Source organism: Athene noctua, chromosome 4, assembly GCF_965140245.1.
Source record: "Athene noctua chromosome 4, bAthNoc1.hap1.1, whole genome shotgun sequence".
In the NCBI taxonomy this organism is placed as follows: Eukaryota; Metazoa; Chordata; class Aves; order Strigiformes; family Strigidae; genus Athene; species Athene noctua.
This window is the reverse complement of record NC_134040.1, coordinates 35,153,557-35,173,668: the sequence shown is the minus strand read 5'-3', so window position 1 is coordinate 35,173,668 and position 20,112 is coordinate 35,153,557. Positions and strand designations below refer to the sequence as shown.

Sequence of the window (20,112 nt, the reverse complement as noted above, 5' to 3'; positions counted from 1 at the left end):
CAAGATCTCAGTCGGTCAAGGTACTCAGCACATTTTCACCACATACTGCTACTGATACAAAGCTATTTAACTGAATCAGGGCACAGCCCTCTTTAATCCTAGTTTAAATACTGTCCGTTTAAATACTTTTCTTTTAATGAAAAATTTACTGGATGGTAATATGTTAAATTGTAGAGTACAGTAACCTCATTAAAGAAAGATTTGAAAGTACAGTAAAATACATTAAGTAGTAATAGATAGTTAGCTTACACATCAGAATATTTGATTACTAAGGCTGAGAATTATATTATATTGGGGTGGAGTGCATGTGATTTAATTCCAAATTATAAAGATGAAATAGCTAATTTCCTAATACAAAAAGCATGAAATCCACCAAACCCTCAAAAGCTATAAAAAGAACTCCCTAACCTTAATAGCAAATAAAACATACTGCATGACAACTTTTACATATCATGAGAGGGAAGAACATCTACTTGAAGCTGACTTTTGTGACAATTCAGATATTTATAAATAAGAAAAAGTTTATGGAGCTATGTATTCAGAACTATTAAGATGACAATAAAGTATATCAGAAAATAAATATATAGGTACTTTATACCACATACAGAGGTAAAATAACTTTCAGAGTAATTAATGCAGTATTTTTCATCTACTGCCTCACAGTCTCCGACTGTTGTCAAACAATACTTTAACATAGATCATGCAATCAAACGTGGATGTCATAACCTGTCAGTTAGATCCTGTAAAGAACACATATACTGAACTCAGTTCCTTTTGTTCAAAGCTACACTGCCACTTTAATACTACATAAAATGAAAAATTAATCAATTATAAACATCAAAGGATGACACAGAAAAAGTATTCTAAAATAAAAGTACTGTAATAATTAAGAATCCTCATTAACCCAGAAAATGGAAATATAAATTTAGCAATGAACTTTTGGAACATTCTGTCCCTAAACATAGATGCAAAGAAAGCACTAAAAATAAAGATAGAAGTGCTACCCTTATAAAAATGTTCTTCATACAAGAGCATACACACCTGTGATTATGTCAAGCATAATCAGAAAAAAACATTATTTTCATTATTCTTTCTGCTTTGTTTTCTAAATGAATTATATTCATTAACAAAAAGTAATTCCAACCATATTTTATGGACCATTATTTATCAAAATGAAGTATTTCTCAACTTTCCTCTTTTATTTCAGAGCTGCCCTAATGGACTGAGAGCTAGAGACATCTGAGTTTGGAATGCTTTCCATTTGACTTGCATGATATCAGACAGGTCATTATATTTCCCTGAAAGTTTCTTTCACAGTATGCAAAATTATTTTTAGGAAAAGAAAATCATAATTATTTACTTTCTGTGTCTTCTCAAGCTGATGCTCTGAATTACCATAAAACCCTATACAAGGCTATGCATTTATTATACTACTGCTAGGATAATTCCCACAGTATTTATGCTTTTGTTTATGAAACCTCATTCAAGTCCCCAACAGAACTTACTCAGTAGTGTAAGGACAAATAGACCACATAGAGATTAAGAGGATTTTACACAATTCAGAAGGATTCACTGTGAGAACACGTGTAGACACGATTGTACCGAGGCAAATTAGACTGTCTTTCTTTATTTCAGACTCTTTTTTTGTATGTTAGAGTTGCTTCACCTTTATGGAGTGTTTTAAAAATAGAAGTCAGTTGTGTATTGCTTGTACATTATCTTCAGTACTAAATATTGTTGAAATATTGAGAAATGAAAGCACTAGAAAACCATAAGACCAAACTTAGTAAAAACAACAAGTTACATAAAAAAGGAAAAACTTCAGCTCACTGTGTTCTTCTTTATTAAAGTATGTCATGTATTTTATCTTTGCAAGAGTTTGATGAGTTTTTGCAAGTAAAATTCTGTTTCCTCTATACTTGCTAATAGTCATGAGAATCTGTAGTTTGCACCTTCCCATTAAAAATGTATTGTATTTTTTGAAATTATTCACCCCGCCTTTTATCCAGATCATGTCTTTGAAAGGAGGAAGTAGATAATAAATGGAATAATTCATGATTTCCCATTAAATATGAAACTTTCTTTTGCAGAGTTTAGAAAATGAAGTTCTACATAATGTACAGAAGTTGATTAGAACTTTTTTTAACCTTTTCAAGAAAAACCTTTCACATTACACAAATGCACAGAGAAGTTTCTTTAGGAAAGGCAAACCATTCACTTCTCACACAGGTCTTTAGATCACTGCCTAATTACACTAAATAATACGTTTATCAGGCCTGAAATTCACAGAGATCATTTATTTGACCAAAAAGAATGTGTGCCTCTAAGTGCTAAAATCTCGTTTTGAAAGTTGTTTAATAAACATCGAATCCTGGTCATGGCAAGCAAGATTGTTAGGAATTATTCAGACAGGAAAAAATACATATTTAAATAATATTGTGAAAGAAATTTAAAATTTATCATCTAGCTCAATAAGTGACTTGTGCCATCTCCCTTTCCACAATCAGCTGGGAGTTTGGGATAGAGTGCCTTAATTTAAAATTTCTTTTACCATGAAAGCATAAATTTCTTTGGTTCTGATTTAACCTTTTCCATAGTTTTTAGTATTTAAAAGTGAAGAAATATCCTCACAAGATGTAAATGAGTTGACACAACATTCCACCAGTTCTCAACCAGAGTAATGTGAACAAAGAGGGTCATAAGGTGCTCACAGGTCATATCCAAAGATTGACATCAGCAAGAACAACAAAATCTTGCTAGGATCTGAACATGAAAGGGAAAGAACAGTTCCCTTTCTCCTTCTGCTGCTGTATCCTTCTTTAGCTTTAGCCTTCAAAATTCAATAGTTCTCCAGTGTGGGATTCAGCAGTAAACATACATGTCTACATCTCAATTGGTCACCCTAAACTCTCTCTCTAAGCAATGGAGAAAAACAGATGCTTCAGAAGTAGTATTCTAAAGCAGTTGTCTGAATCCTAAAAGGTGGGGCTCTACTAATCAAATTACTTACTCTTAATTATTTCCACTGATTATATGGGGTGATTAACATAGTCCTCTGGATCTGTTAAACTTATATGAAAACCCCTTTGCTCTTTTTGCAAAGGACAAAGGTTTATGGAAGCACCAGTAATCACTTCTAGAGCAAAAACATTATATTCCAGTTTTTGGTATGCAATCTGCAAAGTAGTTTAATGATTGATCTTCCCAGTATTAGCTGAGATGGCTGGCAATTGCCCTGGGGGTCACAGTCACCTGAATCACAGAATGGTTTGGGGTTGGAAGGGATCTTAAAGATCATTAGTTCCAACCCCCAGGTGGATGGACACCTTCCACTAGCCCAGGTTGCCCAAAGCCCCGTCCAACCTGGCCTTGAACCCTTCCAGGGAGGGGGCAGCCACAGCTTCTCTGGGCAACCTGTGCCAGGGCCTCACCACCCTCACAGGGAAGGATTTCTTCCTTGTATCTATTCTAAATCTGCCTGCTTTCAGTTTAAAGCTATTACCCCTCATTTTACCCCTACAAGCCATTGTAAAAAGTCCCTCCCCATCTCTCCTGTAGCCCCCTTTAAGTACTGGAAGGCCACTCTAAGGACTATCCGGAGCCTTCTCTTCTCCAGGCTGAACACCTCCAACTCTCTCAGCCTGTCCTCACAGGGGAGGTGCTCCAACCCCCTGATCATCTTTGTGGCCTCCTCTGTGTCCTTCTGATGTTGGGGTCCCCAGAGCTGGACACAGCACTGCAGGGGCGGTTTCACGAGAGCAGAGTAGAGGGGGAGAATCCCCTCCCTCGACCTGCTGGCCACACTTCTCTTGATGCAGCCCAGGACATGGTTGGCTTTCTGGGCTGTGAGCGCACATTGCTGGCTCACAGTCAGTTTTCCATCCGCTACTACCCCCAAGTCCTTCTCCGCAGGGCTGCAGTCAATGCACTCATCACCCAACCTGTATTTGTGCTTGAGATTGCCCCGACCCATGTGCAGGACCTTGACCTTGGCCCTGCATGGGCCCACCTCTCCAGCCTGTCCAGGTCCCTCTGTGTTGATGTTTGAACTCAGGCTGCAGCCAGACACCACATGGCCGACTGTTCACCTCTCCCCCCTCCCCAGTGAAATAGGCGAGGGACAAAAAGAAGAGAATTCATAGGTTGAATAAAAAGAAAGAATTTACTAAATATAACAAGAGAACAACAGTAACGATAGTGAGTCCAAAAATAAATGGGTAAAATGCAGCAGTGGCTTATCGAGCACGGCAACCGCCCCCACAGCAACACACAACTGGAACCTGAAAACGGTGCGTGCTTGAGAAAGCCCATCCACCCATATCCCTGGGCATGACATCACACGGTATGAAACACTCCAATTAAAGTTAACTTCATCGTGGTCAAAACCACGACAGTCTCAACTCCTTATTCCATACCACTGATGTCATGTTCAGGTTCCAAATACATCCTAAGGAATCACCACCCCTTTTTCACAAGACTCACAGATATGATTCCCTTAGTCTATGGTCCATCCTTCCACAATGTTTGCTGAGTTCATTTAGTCCATTTCCTCGGGTTCCATCTGTTATGACAGTCTATAAGGCTGGAGGAATAAGGCAGAGTTGGCTCAGTCAGTGGAGCAGGAGGCTTTGGATGTGGCATGGGAATGCTGCAAGGCACCGATTGCAATAACAGGGTTATTTGACAGTTCGGTTCATTGGCTATTCTCACCTAAAATCAAATCTCCCTGAGGCACCCATCAGACTTCTTCATCCTTCGGCATCACCCACCAAGTGCACTCAGGTCCTTGGGCAAAAGTAATCCCACGCATGGGTTTACCTTTACCCAATGTAGGAGTGACCCAGATGGCCTTCCCCAACATATTCCTAATGCGCACTACAGGGGCTCTATCCCCATCCACAGTATGTAGGAGGTTTGACCGAGCAGGGCCCGCTTGCTTGGCAGATCCTCTGGTATTGACTAACCAGGTGGCTTTTGATAAATGCATGTCCCTCTGTTTGAAAGTTCCATCACCCATTGCTCTCAGTGTAGTTTTTAGCAATCCATTGTATTGCTCAATTTTCCCAGAGCTGGTGCATGGTAGGGAATGTGATATATTCACTCAATGCCATGTTCTTTGGCCCAGGCATCTATAAGGTTGTTTCAGAAATGTGTCCCATTATCTGACTCCATTCTTTCTGGCGTGCCATGCCTCCAGAAGACTTTCTCCTCAAGGCCTGAAATGGTGTTCCAGGCAGCGGCATGGGACACGGCATGAGTTTCCAACCAACCAGTGGCTGCTTCTACCATTGTAAGCACATAGTGTTTGCCTTGTTGAGTTTGTGGGAGCATGATATAATCAATCTGCCAGGCCTCCCCATATTTATACTTTGACCATTGTCTGGTCATTTATACATCAACCATACCAAACGGGCTTTAACCACTTGGCTTGCTTGATCATAGCACATGTCTCACATTCATGGATTTCCTGGGCAATAGCATCCATGGTTAAGTCCACCCTTTGGTCACAAGCCCATCTATATGTTGCATCTCTTCCCTGATGGGCCTGAGGAGTCATGGGCCCAGCAAGCCATAAATTGTTCACACTTACGTTGCCAGTCCAGATCTACTTGAGACACCTTGATCTTGGCAGCCTGATCTGCCTGTTGGTTGTTCTGATGTTCTTCAGTGGGCCAGCTCTTGGGTACATGGCATACTTTCACAACCAGATTCTCTACTCGAGAAGCAATACCTTGCCATAATTCAGCAGCCCAGATAGATGTACCTCTGTGCTGCCAGTTGCTCAGTTTTCACTGCTGTAACCACCCCCACAGGGCATTTGCCACCACCCACGAGTCAGTGCAGAGACAAAGCATCGGCCACTTTTCTCGCTTAGCAATATCCAAGGCCAGCTGGACGGCTTTCACCTCTGCGAACTGACTCGATTCATCTTCTCCTTCAGCAGCTTCAGTAACCCATCATGTGGGGCTCCATACAGCTGCTTTCCACCTTCAATGTTTTCCCACAATGTGACAGGACCTGTTGGTAAACAGGGCATATCGCTTCCATTATCCAGTAGTTTATCATATAGTGGGGTCTCTTCAGCAGGTGCTACCTCTTCCTCTGGTGCTATTCCAAAAATCTTTGCCTTCTGGCCAATTTGTAAGCACTTCCAATATTCCTGGATGGCTGGGGCTCCCTATTTGAGCCTGTTGTGTGATTAATGCAACCCATTTACTTCACGTGGCATCAGTTGCATGGTGTGTGGAGGGGACACTCCCTTTGAACATCCAGCCCAGCACTGGCAGTCGGGGTGCCAGGAGGAGCTTCAGTCCCCATCACCTCTGAAGCACCTCGGACCCCTTCATATGCTGCCAGTATCTCCTTTTCAGTTGGAGTGTAGTGGTCTTCTGATCCTCTGTATCCCCAACTCCAAAACTCCAGCGGTTGACCCCAAGTTTCCCCTGGTGCTCTCTGCCAGACACTCCAGGTAGGGCCATTATTCCTGGCTGCAGTGTAGAGCACATTTTTAACATCTTGCCCTGTCCAAACCGGCCCGAGGGCTACTGCATGAACTGTTTCCTGCTTAATTTGTTCAAAAGCCTGTCGCTGCTCTGGGCCCCGTAATTTGGAATGTGCAGTCTCCAGAAACCCACAACACCCAAGAAAGCCTGTGTTTCCTTTCTGCTAGTTGGTGAGGACAGAGCCGTTATTTTATTAATCACCTCCTTTGGAATCTGACAACGTCCACCTTGCGATTTTACTCCTAAAAACTGGATCTGTTGTACAGGTCCCTTGACTTTACTACGTTTTATGGTAAAACCAGCTCTCAGAAGGATTTGGATTATTTTCTCCCCTTTCTCAAAAACTTCTTCTGCTGTATTACCCCATATAATGATGTCATCAATGTACTGTAAATGTTCTGGGATTTCACCCTGTTCCACTGCAGTCTGGATCAGTCCATGGCAAATGGTGAGGCTGTGTTTCCACCCCTGGGGCAGTCAGTTCCAGGTGTATTGGACACCCCTCCAGGTAAAAGCAAACTGCGGCCTGCATTCTACTGCCAGAGGGATGGAGAAAAATGCATTGGCAATATCAGTCGTGGCATACCACTTGGCCACCTTCAACTCTAGTTCATATTGAAGTTCTAACATATCTGGCATGGCAGCACTCAGTGGTGGCATGACTTCATTCAGGCCACGATAGTCCACTGTCAATCTCCAGTCTCCATTAGACTTTCGCACAGGCTATATGGGGCTGTTAAAAGGGGAGCACATCTTGCTGATGACTCTTTGGCTCTTTAGTTGATGAATCAGTTTGTGGATAGGGATTACAGCGTCTCAATTGGTGCGATATTGCCGTTGGTGCATGGTTGTAGTGGCAGTTGGCATCCGTTGTTCTTCAACCCTCAGCAATCCCACAACAGAAGGATCCTTTGACAGACCGAGTAACACAGACAGCTGTTTAATTCCTTCTGTTTCCAAGGCAACTATACCAAAAGCCCACCAATACACTTTTGGGTCCTTAAAATACCATCCTATGTGATAATCTATGCCAAGAATATATGGAGCGTCTGGGCCAGTCACAATGGGGTGTTTTTCCAACTCTTTTCCACTTAGGCTCACATCAGCCTCTAATACAGTCAGCTGTTGAGACCCTCCTGTCACTCCTGAAATACAAATGGGTTCTGCTCCTTTAAAATTTGATGGCATTAGGGTACACTGTGCACCAGTGTCCACTAGAGCCTTATACTGCTGGGGGTCAGATGTGCCAGGCCATCGAATCCACACAGTCCAATAAACTCAGTTGTCCCTGTCCTCCACCTGGCTGGAGGCAGGGCCCCTCTAATGATGGTCATAATACCCACTAACGACAAATGTGTTAGCGTGGTGTGCATGGGTTTCAGCCTCATCTTGATCACTTACTTCCTGTGAATACAAGTCAGAAGTTCTTCTTACAGGATCATGAGCAAAGTTAACCTCTCTGCTCTGTTTGGGCACTTGATTACTGGAAACCGGAGCAGCATTTCTCCTGAAGGGACAACGTTTTGTACTTGTTCTTCCTTCTAGCTCACATACCTGTTCTTCTAGGAGGTAGGTAGGTTTTCCATTCCATTTCTTCATGTCTTCTCCATAGTCACACAGGCAATGCCACAGCTTCCCCCATGGTGTGTAACTGGTTCTCTTGAGTGGAAAAATGATTGCTCCTAATAGCCGAGATTCTAGTCCGTGCAGGTAGGGAGTAGGACATGCTCTCTTTAAATTGCTGGAAACCTTGAGATAATTTGTTCACAGCATGGTGATGGAGGAAGAGACACTTTCTTCATATTGTCGTAGTCAGCAAGCCAGTTCATTCACTGTTAGTCCCTCTTCATCTTTCCAGTCTATTAGTGCTAATGCACAGGCAGATGATGAGGGTGTGCTCGGGACAAAATTCCTCCACATGGGTCGGGTGCATCAGACTTCATCTGGATCTGTGGGTAGCTACGCACTATCTGGGTCATAGTAAACTGCTTCCCGCACAGCTAGCTCCCTCAAGTATTGAATGCCTCTTTTCATAGTAGTCCATTTACTTGGTAGACATGCAAAATCTTCCTTGAAGGGATACCTCTCCCTCACACTTGACAGAAGTTGCCTCCAGGGACTGAGATTTTGTGTCTCCTTTCCAATGGCTTTGTCAATGCCCCCTTCCTTAGACAGGTACCCCACCTGCCTTGCCTCCCTGCCCTCTAGTTCCATGTCACTGGTCCTGCTATCCCAGCACCGGAGCAGCCAGGTAACAAGTTGCTCATCTGGATGGTGGCTGAAATATTTTCTTTATGTCTCAACTCACTCAAGCACAAGGATCGAGTGACTATCACTGGCTCTGCCTCCTTCTCCTGTTCTCATGATGGGCCTGGTTCATCATCACCCTGTACACTGCAAGGGGATTTTCTTGTGTATTTCTTCTTCTGTATGGAAGCAACTGACACTGTTATGGGTTGGTCCTCTGGTTCAGCTGGAGTGCCTGTCCTCAGGTTATAGTGGCTGCAGTTTCTGTTACTTGGTTTTCAGGTGCAGAGCCCTTCTCTTGCTCTTGAGGGTGCTGAATAGTGTTTAATAGCACTCGGTAAGCATGGCCTATGCCTCAGCATGCTGCAGTGAGCTGTGCCTCCCTGGAATTACCCGGGTGACAACATACTTCTTCCAAATATTCCACCTAGTTCTTCAGGATTCTGCACCTGTGCAGGAGTGAAGTTCCAGTACACTGGAGGTGCCCACTGTTCTAGGTACTTGCCCATTCTACTCCACACCCCCAGCCACTGATAATTCTCCACCCTTGGGGTAGGTTTCCAAGTGGTACTCTTAAATAGTTGCTTAACCCTGAAGAAAACCTGAACCACATGCAGGAACACATTAGCTCCTAACAGCACAGCAACCATGTTTATGTCAATATTCCAAAGATATCTGAACTCTCCAAATTTCTCAAACACAACTGTAAATAGCCCCAGGGCCAATGACTGCATGCTATCATAGATGAGCATCACATAGTACAATAGGAACAAAATTTAACATAACTCTCACGGAAGGTGGGCAACAGCATAGGAAACATGTATGGCAAATGAGGTGATAAGATCTTAAGGAGCCAAGAAATCTACATTTTACCCATTTTGTTGTTATCTCAAAAAAAACCCCCTCAGTGCCCCATGTTAGGTGCCAAAAACTCTTGAGGTTTGAACTCAGGCGGCAGCCAGATGCCACAGGGCCAGCTGTTCACTTGGCCCCTCCCCAGTGAAACAGGGGAGGGACAAAAAGAAGAGAATTCATAGGTTGAATAAAAAGAAAGAATTTACTAAATATAACAAGAGAACAACAGTAACAATAGTGAGTCCAGAAAGAAATGGGTAAAATATATAATAGCAGTGGCTTACCGAGCATGGCAACTCCCCCCACAGCAACACATGACTGGACCGGAACCGAAAACAGGCATGCCCGAGAGAGCCCACCCATCTGTATCCCTGGGCAAGACATCACATGGTATGAAATACTCCAATGAAAGTTAACTCCATCCTGGTCGAAACCAGGACACTCTGGATGGCACATTGCTTCCCTTCAGCCTGTTGACCGCACCACACAGCTCAGTGTCATCACCAAACTTGCAGAGGGTGCACTTGATCCCACTGTCGGTGTCGCCAACAAAGATGTTAAGCAGTGCTAGTTCCAACCCCGACCCCTGAGGAACATCAGTCGTCACTGCTCTCCACCTGAGAGTGCTGACCGCAACTCTTTGAGTGTGACCATCCAGCCAATTTCTTATCCACCGAGGGGTCCATCCGTCAAATCCACGTCTCTCCAATTTAGAGACAAGGATGTTGTGTTGGACAGTGTCAAATGATTTGCACAAGTCCAGGTAGATGACGTCAGTCACTCTTTCCTTATCCACCAGCACTGTAACCCTGTCACAGGGCCACCAAGTTCTTCAGGCATGATTTGCCCTTTGTGAAGCCATGTTGGCTGTCACCAGTCACCTCCGTATTTAACATGTGCCCTAGCAGAGTTTCCAGGAGGATCTGCTCCATGATCTTACTAGGCACAGAGGCAAGATTGACTGGCCTGTAGTTCCCTGGGTCTTCCATTTTTAACCTTTTTTAAAAATGGAATGAAAGCCTTTGACTTTGTGTTCCAGATAATCTTGATGTGGACCTGCCTTCTGATGAATTCTAAGCAGAAAAACCCACTATATCTCACAAACATCTGATCAAATGCATATAAGATAATAGTGTCTCCTGCCTGAAAAAGTCATATCAGAGCATGTCGTTACTGAAACAAATTTATCAAGACAAGCTTTCCACAACACATTGATCCACCACTGACAAGACAGAAAACACAAATACAAATTTTCTGCATCTCTAGGTCAGTGTGTACCATCTCTGTATAATAATTTAGATGTCACCTGACTACCAATGAGTCTTGAGTGAGGACACTAGAACTCCATCATATGAATCACAGAAATACATCTAGCAAAATCGCTAATGTAATATTTTTTTATTACTACTAAATAAAGCTGTTCCTCTCATCAAATAAAGCTGTTCCTCTCATCAAAAAGATTTCAAAGTCTCTCTTTCTAGCCTTTAACTCTTTTTTGATGATAGGGTCATCTTTGAACAACTTTCATTTGTATGAAGTGGAAAGAACTGCTACTTGATCTTTATGGCCCTGACAAAAAGATCAGAAAACAGGAATGACAATATAAAATTCCGGTCCATTCTAGGCTCCAAACTCATTTGAAGATTCAGCCCTGGAATCAATCTTTTGATGCTTTACTTTACAGTTCATGAACTTTTTGACTCTTAGATCAGTCATAAGGACAACTTTTAATTTTTATTGCAACCTGATTTTGAGCCATTAATGATTTGGTGAGTCAAGACCAAGACAAGAACAGAAAGTATCAGGGGAAGCACCCTGAAGGCCAGTGGAGACAGCCAACTTTGTCATAAGCTTACAAAAGCTTCTGTGGCAAGAAAGCACTCACATTCTACATTAATGGAAACATTTACTTTCTTTTCATTTCCAGCTTCTTACACCACATTCACTTCTTTCAAGTTAAAGTCTTAGAGAAGGAAACAAAACAAAATCAATGAAAAACCCAAAGCAATATACTGTTTTAATATAATTAAAGTACTATCTTTCTTAAGCACTGTTTTTTCTTCCCCTTATATCATATCACCCTGGGACAAAAAATTATTACAAAGAAAAAAAAAGAAAAACATCTCCACATTTTTTCACCGAAAAAATGATATTATAACATAAGGACACTTAATGGAATTCTCATTTGCTGAAGTTTGGAACAAAGTACAATAATGTATAACAGAAAGATACCTTTGCTTCCTTCAACTATGAAGAAACTAGCTTATCTTAATTTTAAAGAATGTTGTGAAGGATACGATTTTAGGGACCAGCTTTAAAGAATGATGCTTATTTCCATAAATGTGATACTACCAATACATTCCTTTATTTAGGAATAAATTTGATATCTGCCTAACATGCATCAAAAAAAAAGTGTGGCTACAAGAATCTGTCTTGACTAAAACATGACTGACTTATTAAGTCAACCTCCATATTAGAGAAAAGTACAGATATTTTGGTGGCAAAAGAAATATATCCTGTCCTTTTATAAAGAAGTGAAATAATCTACTTCTGGAATGGAAACAATATTTTAAAAACTACACAGCATAAGCTTTGCTCACACGTTTTTAATAAAAACATCTGTTGTCTGCTGAGACATACAAAGCACACCGTCGATTTCAGGAAGATCATTTACAGATATGGCATTGCCTTGCTTTATAAATTGGTTTAAAATTACAGCTGATGCATTTAGTTTTCTATAACTAGATTAGCCTAGTACTAATATAAGTGTGTAGCTGCTAGTTTGTTGCCATTTGTTTGCTCTCAAATGAGTGTATCAGGTTTGTGGAACAGCATTAATAAATTACATACTATAGAAATTTTGTAATTGATGACCTATTATCAAAAGCAAAAATTCTGAGAATAATTAAATACACAGAACATGAACGTAGTCTTTTAAAATAGGCACTTAATAAAGCTCCATAGAAATAAACCAGAAAACATATATTTCAGTTTAATCTTCTAAGAGGCTTTGATAACTTAAAAACAGCATATTACTATATGGTAAGGAAACACCCCACTTTGTGTAGGTATTGCAGAACAGATTATAAAATTCTCACTTTATTGTGGATTTCCTTGCTGGTTTCCTTTTCTACAACTTCCAGACTTAGGTTTTGGATATAAAAAGAAAAATCGTATAGGAGGGGTTTTTGGGTTGGGGTTTCGTTTCCTGTTTGTTTGTGGATTTTTTTGTTTTAATAGCAGTAAAAGGCTGACCTGATCAAATCAGAGCTGTAAAATGCATTCTGGAGCCCCAAGGCCTTCCTAAATAGCAGTGACTTCCTGTGCGACCACAGAGAGAACTCTTCTGTCCGTTGCACAGTGTGTGTCCTGCGGAAATCCACCAGCAATGAAGACTGAAACAGCTCACTGGGAAGCCAAGTCAGTCTGCTACAACTGTCACAGTGTAATAACTACAGCGGCACCTAGTGCAGAACTAGGGTGAATGTACTTATTTCTGTGCTTGCTCCTTGAGGTCTGGTACTTTTTTCCCCCCTCACAGTGCAACTACGCCACCCTTAATTCAGGTGACAGGACCTCTGTCAACACAGCATTTGCTTGGGAAGGATCTGTTCCTTATGTTGGTCCAGCTCATGCAGAATGTGACCAAGTCACAGACCAATCTTAGATTCCTTGTCTTTAAGCAGGGAACATCTAAACCAGTTATGACACCTAGCATGATTAGTATGACAGCATGATCAAAGGTAACTGTCCCACATCCACCGCGTGTATTCACAGAGCAGTAACATGCCACTTCCCACTGCTTCACCTAACTCACTTTCCTGTCACTGTCAGGCTGCTCTCTCCCACAGACTGTGACCATGATAACAGAGTCTCTCCTACAGAAACAAAGGAGCAAATTGAACTTTGCAAACCCTAGGATGACATATTGAGTAGGTCCTGCCCAGTTCCATAACTGAACTAATCTTTAGTCCATCGTCTTTGAACCTCGTCTTAATCCAAATAAAAGAAGTGCAGTACAAGTTTGCTTTAGACTGCTCTCCTACATCATCAGAACAGATATATTCCAATCTTTGTACTGACAGTCAGAATACTTATCAGCTTTATCATGTTGTCACTGTGAAGGCAAATTGGATATGTATCACAGGAAAGGAAAGTGTGTCTGCTGGCTGAGAATTATATGGTATGGTCTTAGGATGCTGTCAAAGTTATCACCCCTGAACTCAAATCTGTTAATTTTCCAGATTTTCATTTGAAAGTTTTTAGAGAAAGGTCACAGGTACATTCTTAGGCTAGGGAGGAAAAAAGAAGCATGTCTTGCAAGAAACTAGCTGGTTGAATTCCTGTCTGATTGATAGAATGTTTTTGTGCTGCAAGGGTGATCTTGCAATATTAATTGTTAAGGTGCCTGGAGCCCTTGTATATGCATCTTTTTATTATTTAAATATTGAAATAAATAAATCATCTCACTTAAGCAACCAGCAATTCAGATTTGTTAGAATTCTTTCATCAATTTTGATGGTGCTGAACCCCAGATCTGTTAAAAGACTCCAGAAGAATAAGTCAGTCATAATCTTTTGTAACTTCTAAATGTAAATACCTCAGCTGTAAGAAATCAAAAGTTATCTAAATTTCTTTCATTCATTGGGTTTTTAAATAACTAATGGTGTCTTAAATGCTTCACGGCAGAAGTCAGCACTTGGGCTTGGCTAAATAATAATTCAGAATTACAAGAACGTGTATGTCAGTATACTAAGCTTCCACCCCAGAGGAGATATTTCACAGAGACTTAGAAAAAAAAAAAGAAAAAAAACCCAGCACAATTTCAAATATAATTACTTACACAGTCTTAACAGTAATGTTACAAATGTGATATAATACTTTGGTAAATATACAAATTAGTAAAACCAAGCAGTTAAATGCTTTGATATATTTAAGATCAGGAGAAATGAACCATCATTATTTAACATCAACTTCAATTTTTAAATGCCAAGTTTCACTAAAAAGGGTAGGGCCTAGGGAACTTTAAATTTAAATTATTATGATGACTAGAAACAAAGGAAACAATAAACTTATAGATGTTAAAATGCCGACTTACGCAGCAGCTTCTTGTTTTGACAACCCTCTGATATTCTTCGCCAAATAATCATCTATGTCATCTTTGTCTTTGATCAAATGAATCCTAAATTTAAATAAAATAAAAAAAATTAAAAGAAACACTGTGAGGTGCTAACATAGACTTCTGCGGCATATATAATATATTAGCATTGCCAAGTAGAGCTAAAAACTGAAATATCGACAAAGTAATATATCAGACATTCTATAAACATATACAAATATTTTAAAAAATTTTTGGTCTGTAGCTATTTCAAGTCTTTATTTCTGAAAGAAAACAGAGCTGGTATTAGTTTTCAAGGACCTAGTTATCTGATATTTCTATCTAAACTAGAAGAAATTGTGTATTACCTAAATCAAAAATTGCTTAAGCTATCCATATTTAAACTGTTTTCTAAACCAGAACCATTATATTTTTGCATTATCAGTATGAAGTAGAGTGGCCAATCTATTTTGTATTTAAGTTTTTCAAAATTAAAACCAAGAAAATCAACAAAAAAAATTCCCAGCCCCAGCCCAAAATGCTTTCCTTAGATCAATGCAGATTTCTAATACTGCTCTCAGCTTTCCACAGTTTGAGCAGCATATTGCAAAAGGTGGTCCACTAAAGGGGTAAGCCAAAGAGCATTAGAATAAAGAGCAAATTTCAGGATGCATGGATCCAATTTTTAGATTTGAACTGTATCTTATTTCACTTTTCACTTGAGCCATCATCTTTTTGCATCTCCACTCTGATACACGAGAGGCCTTGAATTTTAAAGAATAATATGTACTTACTGACCATAAGGTGTATTTAAATACGTTCTGATATCCCAGCTGTAGAGGGCATTATCTTGATAAAAGTAATGTGAATTTATTTTTATTCCTCTTTAAAAGAGCATAAAGATTGTCTGGTTAATCACTCAAAGATAAAAGAAATTCAACATTAGTGTTCCACATAAATCTATTACTTTCCTCTTTCTCTGTCTGTATTACACTGCTGTCTTTCATTACAGGGATGAGAGTAAATTCTTTTCATAATGTTAGCTAATATAAGAATCATGCTCCTTATTGCTCTGAGAATACCAAAGACACTTCATAAAGTTCATTTAAATGTAAACAAAATAGATAAGGAATGTAGAGATATTTTGACATGTCTGTGTTTAAAACAATGTAATAGTGAAAACTTCCGACACAAATATGGCATGTATTACAGAATTTACTACTACGGAGCTGCACCAACAGAGGCTTATGCTTGCAAGCTGCACATAACAGTCCACGTGAGTTGCTACTGACCATGAAAAATGTACAACTTATGGATATTGTCACAAAAATTTGGTTATAACCAATACTAAAATTTAATCAGTATCAAAAATTTCACACCAAAATAGTGACAATTTAATGTCATTAGGATAATGAAGATAAGGTAATGATTCTATATTTTAAACTGATGTAAAACATATTTCAAGGTACTATAGGTTTATATGAGGCAATAGAAAAATTGAAAACTAGTATCTCTGGGTAATTAAATATATTCAGTAGACAGCACAAAAAACCCTGGCTGACCTTTGTATTCGAAGACTGCAAAAATGAGATTTCTGCACGTCAGTAGCACAAGGGAACACAGCAGCTATGGGGGGGGACAGGGTGGAGGGGAGTGCAAACCTCCAAACTGAAACAGTCGACTACAACGGCAAGCATCACCATCAGCTTGCTGCAATTTAATCTACACTGCAGTTAAAAATAATCTCAAACTGGAACACAAGAAAGCCTGATGCCTTCTCATTATCTTCTCAAAGGTATTTTAATAAAAATCCATCAGGGGAAAAGCCCCTAGAATCATTGCAATTTAAAATGTCATCTGCCTTATAGTCAAGGTATAAATTTCTGAGTTCCGTTTGGTAACACCCTCTAACTTAAAGACAACTACAGACAAGCAGAAAAAAACAAAAGCAACATTTTGCAAACCAATTACTGTTTACATAAGTTCTGCATTGGACTGATGAAACTACAAACATGGTGACACATCATGAAGAATTTAAGTTACTAAAAATAATAAATACTTATCTCCTGGCTGTTATTATCAATGATGTTAATGGAGCAATAACAAAGAAAAGACAGGCAGATGATACATAGGAAAAAATACACAGTAGAAAATTCCATTAACTCAATTATTATTTAAAATGGCTTGTTATATGCAATGAGAATTAAAAACAATAGATGTAATTAATGTGAAGAACTGAGACTGTGGCTTGGAATGGATATTGTTTTGTAATAGAGAAATGAGGGGAGGATGGCACTGGCTAAGACATTGTTTCTTTTCTTCCAGAAATTGTCACTTGCTTTTTCCAAACTGTTTTAGCCAGTGTTTCCATGATGACTCACCATATTTCATAAATAGTTCATAAAAAATCTACTTCACCTGTAAATTGGCTCGTATTTAATTTTAAATCACTCACTTATTAAAGACAAATATATTTTAATCCAATAGACACCTATTCCAGAGTTAACATTTTACACCATGCATTCCTATAACTACTTCTTACGAGTCTATACAGAAAAAATATAACTACTTATTATTTTTAGAAATAAACTTCATGATAAGTACACCTGACTTTTTAAATAAAGAACAGAACAAATTCCCATAAAGGACCAAACTGATGCTCACATTAACTTTCTATCCCCACTGCTTATTCTGTTAACTCAGACTCCAGTTTTCTCAACATTTCCTATCAAAGAAAACAGAACTTGTCTTGCTTTAATCACTAGGCATCTAACAGCATGGTCTAAACCATTACTTTGGTGCTGCAAATAGACACAACTTCTATAAGACTGCTGCAGAATGATCTTGAACATGAAACTCCCTAAGTAAAGGGAAGAAACAAGCCTACCTCTGGGGTGAGTTCTTCAGCAATGAGGATATTGGGAAAAGTGATGGCTGCAGAACATGGCTTTGGCCATAAAAGATTTTTAAAAATATATAAAATTGTAAGACATTGCTGTATGTCCTTATTCTATCAATGTGTGAGAGGACATCAGCATGAGCCCATCAGAAAGGCTTGGCCCAAGGATATCATGTTTCCAGATCCTTACTGCTTTTAGACACAGACATGGAGCTGCTGAATTCTGAGATGCCAAAGGCTAAGGGGAATGAATGAAGGATTGCAGAGAAGAGGGGGGAAAAAAAAAAAAAAGAAAAAAAAATAGGAGGAAGAAGAAAACAACCACATTTTTTTCTGAAATGGAGGTGATTCCAGGAAAAAGAGCACAGCGGGCCAGAATAGTAACTGAGACACCAGTACGCACTGAGGGAAACAAAAATACATGGATACAAGTAACTAAGAGGAGAAATGAGTGCAACAGAACAGAAAGCCATGTAGGCACGTGCAAGATGATGGCTTGAAAGTATTATGGCATTGTTGTTAACTCAGTTATTAAGTACAGGATAATGTTTTTCAAGCCAGTTTTATTCATTATATTTTGAGAGATGCAAAACTGCTTTGTGCCTGAATGAAAAAACAAATCTTATTTTTTCATCCAAATAAGCACATTTTCAATGACCTACATTCATATCAGTGCTAAATGGAAATAACTTGCTATGGCTTTTGAAGTGGTTTTGAAAAATCAGGATGAAATACCTACTGTAAACAGAACAGATTTTCTATTTTGTTTTTCTTCCATTTTAATCATGAAATTTTCCTAAGAAAGAATTTTCTTGCCTCTGATTTTTGCAGTTTTAAATATTGAAAAAATCCCCAAACATAGTTTGTCACCTCGCCATAGCTGATTGAAGCTGTTCACAGTAAAAAACGATACTCTGAAAGAAAAGAGGTACATACCTTGCAAAGTCTAATGAGGAGCAAAAAGTCTGCTCTATGAACCTGGGATGCTCCCCAGAGCCTTGTAGGATCGCTTGAGGCAACACATTCATTTTAACTAAAACAAACAAAAAACCCCAAAGTTACTTGAAACAGTGCCTTCACAGTGATGCAGTTTCTTATTCTTCTTGTGCTGCTTTCCAGTCAACTCTCTCTTACTTCCGGTGCATTATGTGTAAAACTGAACTCCCACACAAATCTTTTCAGGCCTCAGCATTACTTGAGTAGGCCATAATGCATAGGAATGGTCATGATCTTGCTTTCAATAGTTTTCTCTCTTTCATTGGAGTGCTTTTGATTTGCACAGGGATAACTGATTCAGGAATCTAACTTGCATGTGATTCTCTGTGCTTCTTCAAGTCATCCAAGTCCAAGTATTAACAATATTTTAAGTTAAAACAGAAGGTGGAGAAATGATTGAACGTGCAGTGTGCAATGCAACAACAAGCACTGTATTAACATTCAAAATAATACATAATCGTAATAGTAACAATCATTTGAATAAAAAATGTAGGCAATGCTATACTTACAACACAGGGTTTTACTTAAAACAAAAGCCAAAGGCCCCACAGTTATGTAGAATCGTATAGCTCGTCATTTTGAAGTACATAAATGATAATAGGACTTTTTTGTCATATAGAGTGTGTTTTTTCCCCAAGTATTCAGTCTACACTTCCTACCATTAAAGTTTCAGCTGCCAGTTCCTTCATTTTGCATGTCTGTGATCTGAGGACGTTAGCAGCAGGAGCACCCTTACTTTTAAATTTGGTTTAATGTAGGTATTGCATGCCCTGCTGGTAGGCCTCAAGGCACAAACTTTTAATAGGGACGGGAAAATAGAATATAATGGGGAGGGGGGGGAGGGGAAGAATTTAACTATTTGTTACATTTAGTGAAAGGACATTTATTTTATGGGAAATAAATGTTAGTTATTAATCAACTTGATACTGAATGATCAGCACCAGACTAGTAGATATTTTATATATTAGCCTTCCTGGGATCAAAACCCGTTTCATTGATGCAATATTTTGCTACAGTTATAGTGAAGTAATTTTTTTGGTGTTACTTAGAATAGAATAACAAAGACAAATATAGGTTTAAAAGATGACAGAATATGATATTTCCCCTAAGTCATTCTTTTAGGGATTAGTACTAATGTTAACATTTGTTACAGAAAGAAAAAAAAAAAATTATAAATAAACTAATCTACAGTCAGAGGCAGCAACATTTTACACAAGTGTGTCATGGAAAAAAAAATCAATAGAAAAAAACATGGGTAATTCATCACTATAAAAAATTATAAAACTTATAGAAAATGACAGGTTTGTATCCAGAAGCAATATAAAAAGTAAAATCTCTTTTTAGGAAGTTACTATTCAGTGAGAAATACTAACTAAACTTTGGAACAACAGTATTGAAGTCCAGAGAAGATGCAAAGCTCTCTACAAGCCTCTTAGTCTTGAGGCATTAGGTGAGAAAGAGCAAACAGACCATGTCTTAATGGCAGGTGTTGAATCTGGCAAGGCAGGAGGGCT

The 20,112-nt window shown here is 39.2% G+C and overlaps 1 protein-coding gene across 1 annotated transcript in view; it reads right to left on the bottom strand.

Annotated features, from left to right (window-relative positions):
• TTC29 (tetratricopeptide repeat domain 29) overlaps positions 1 to 18,630 on the bottom strand; it is a 139,890-nt gene extending 121,260 nt beyond the window's left edge. The window contains exons 1-2 of the mRNA XM_074903860.1: positions 18,539 to 18,630; positions 14,704 to 14,787 (exon numbers count right to left, since the gene is read on the bottom strand). Coding sequence (XP_074759961.1) covers positions 14,704 to 14,787; positions 18,539 to 18,630 — 176 coding nt within the window. The remainder of the gene's footprint in view (positions 1 to 14,703; positions 14,788 to 18,538) is intronic.
• Positions 18,631 to 20,112: the final 1,482 nt, after the last annotated feature.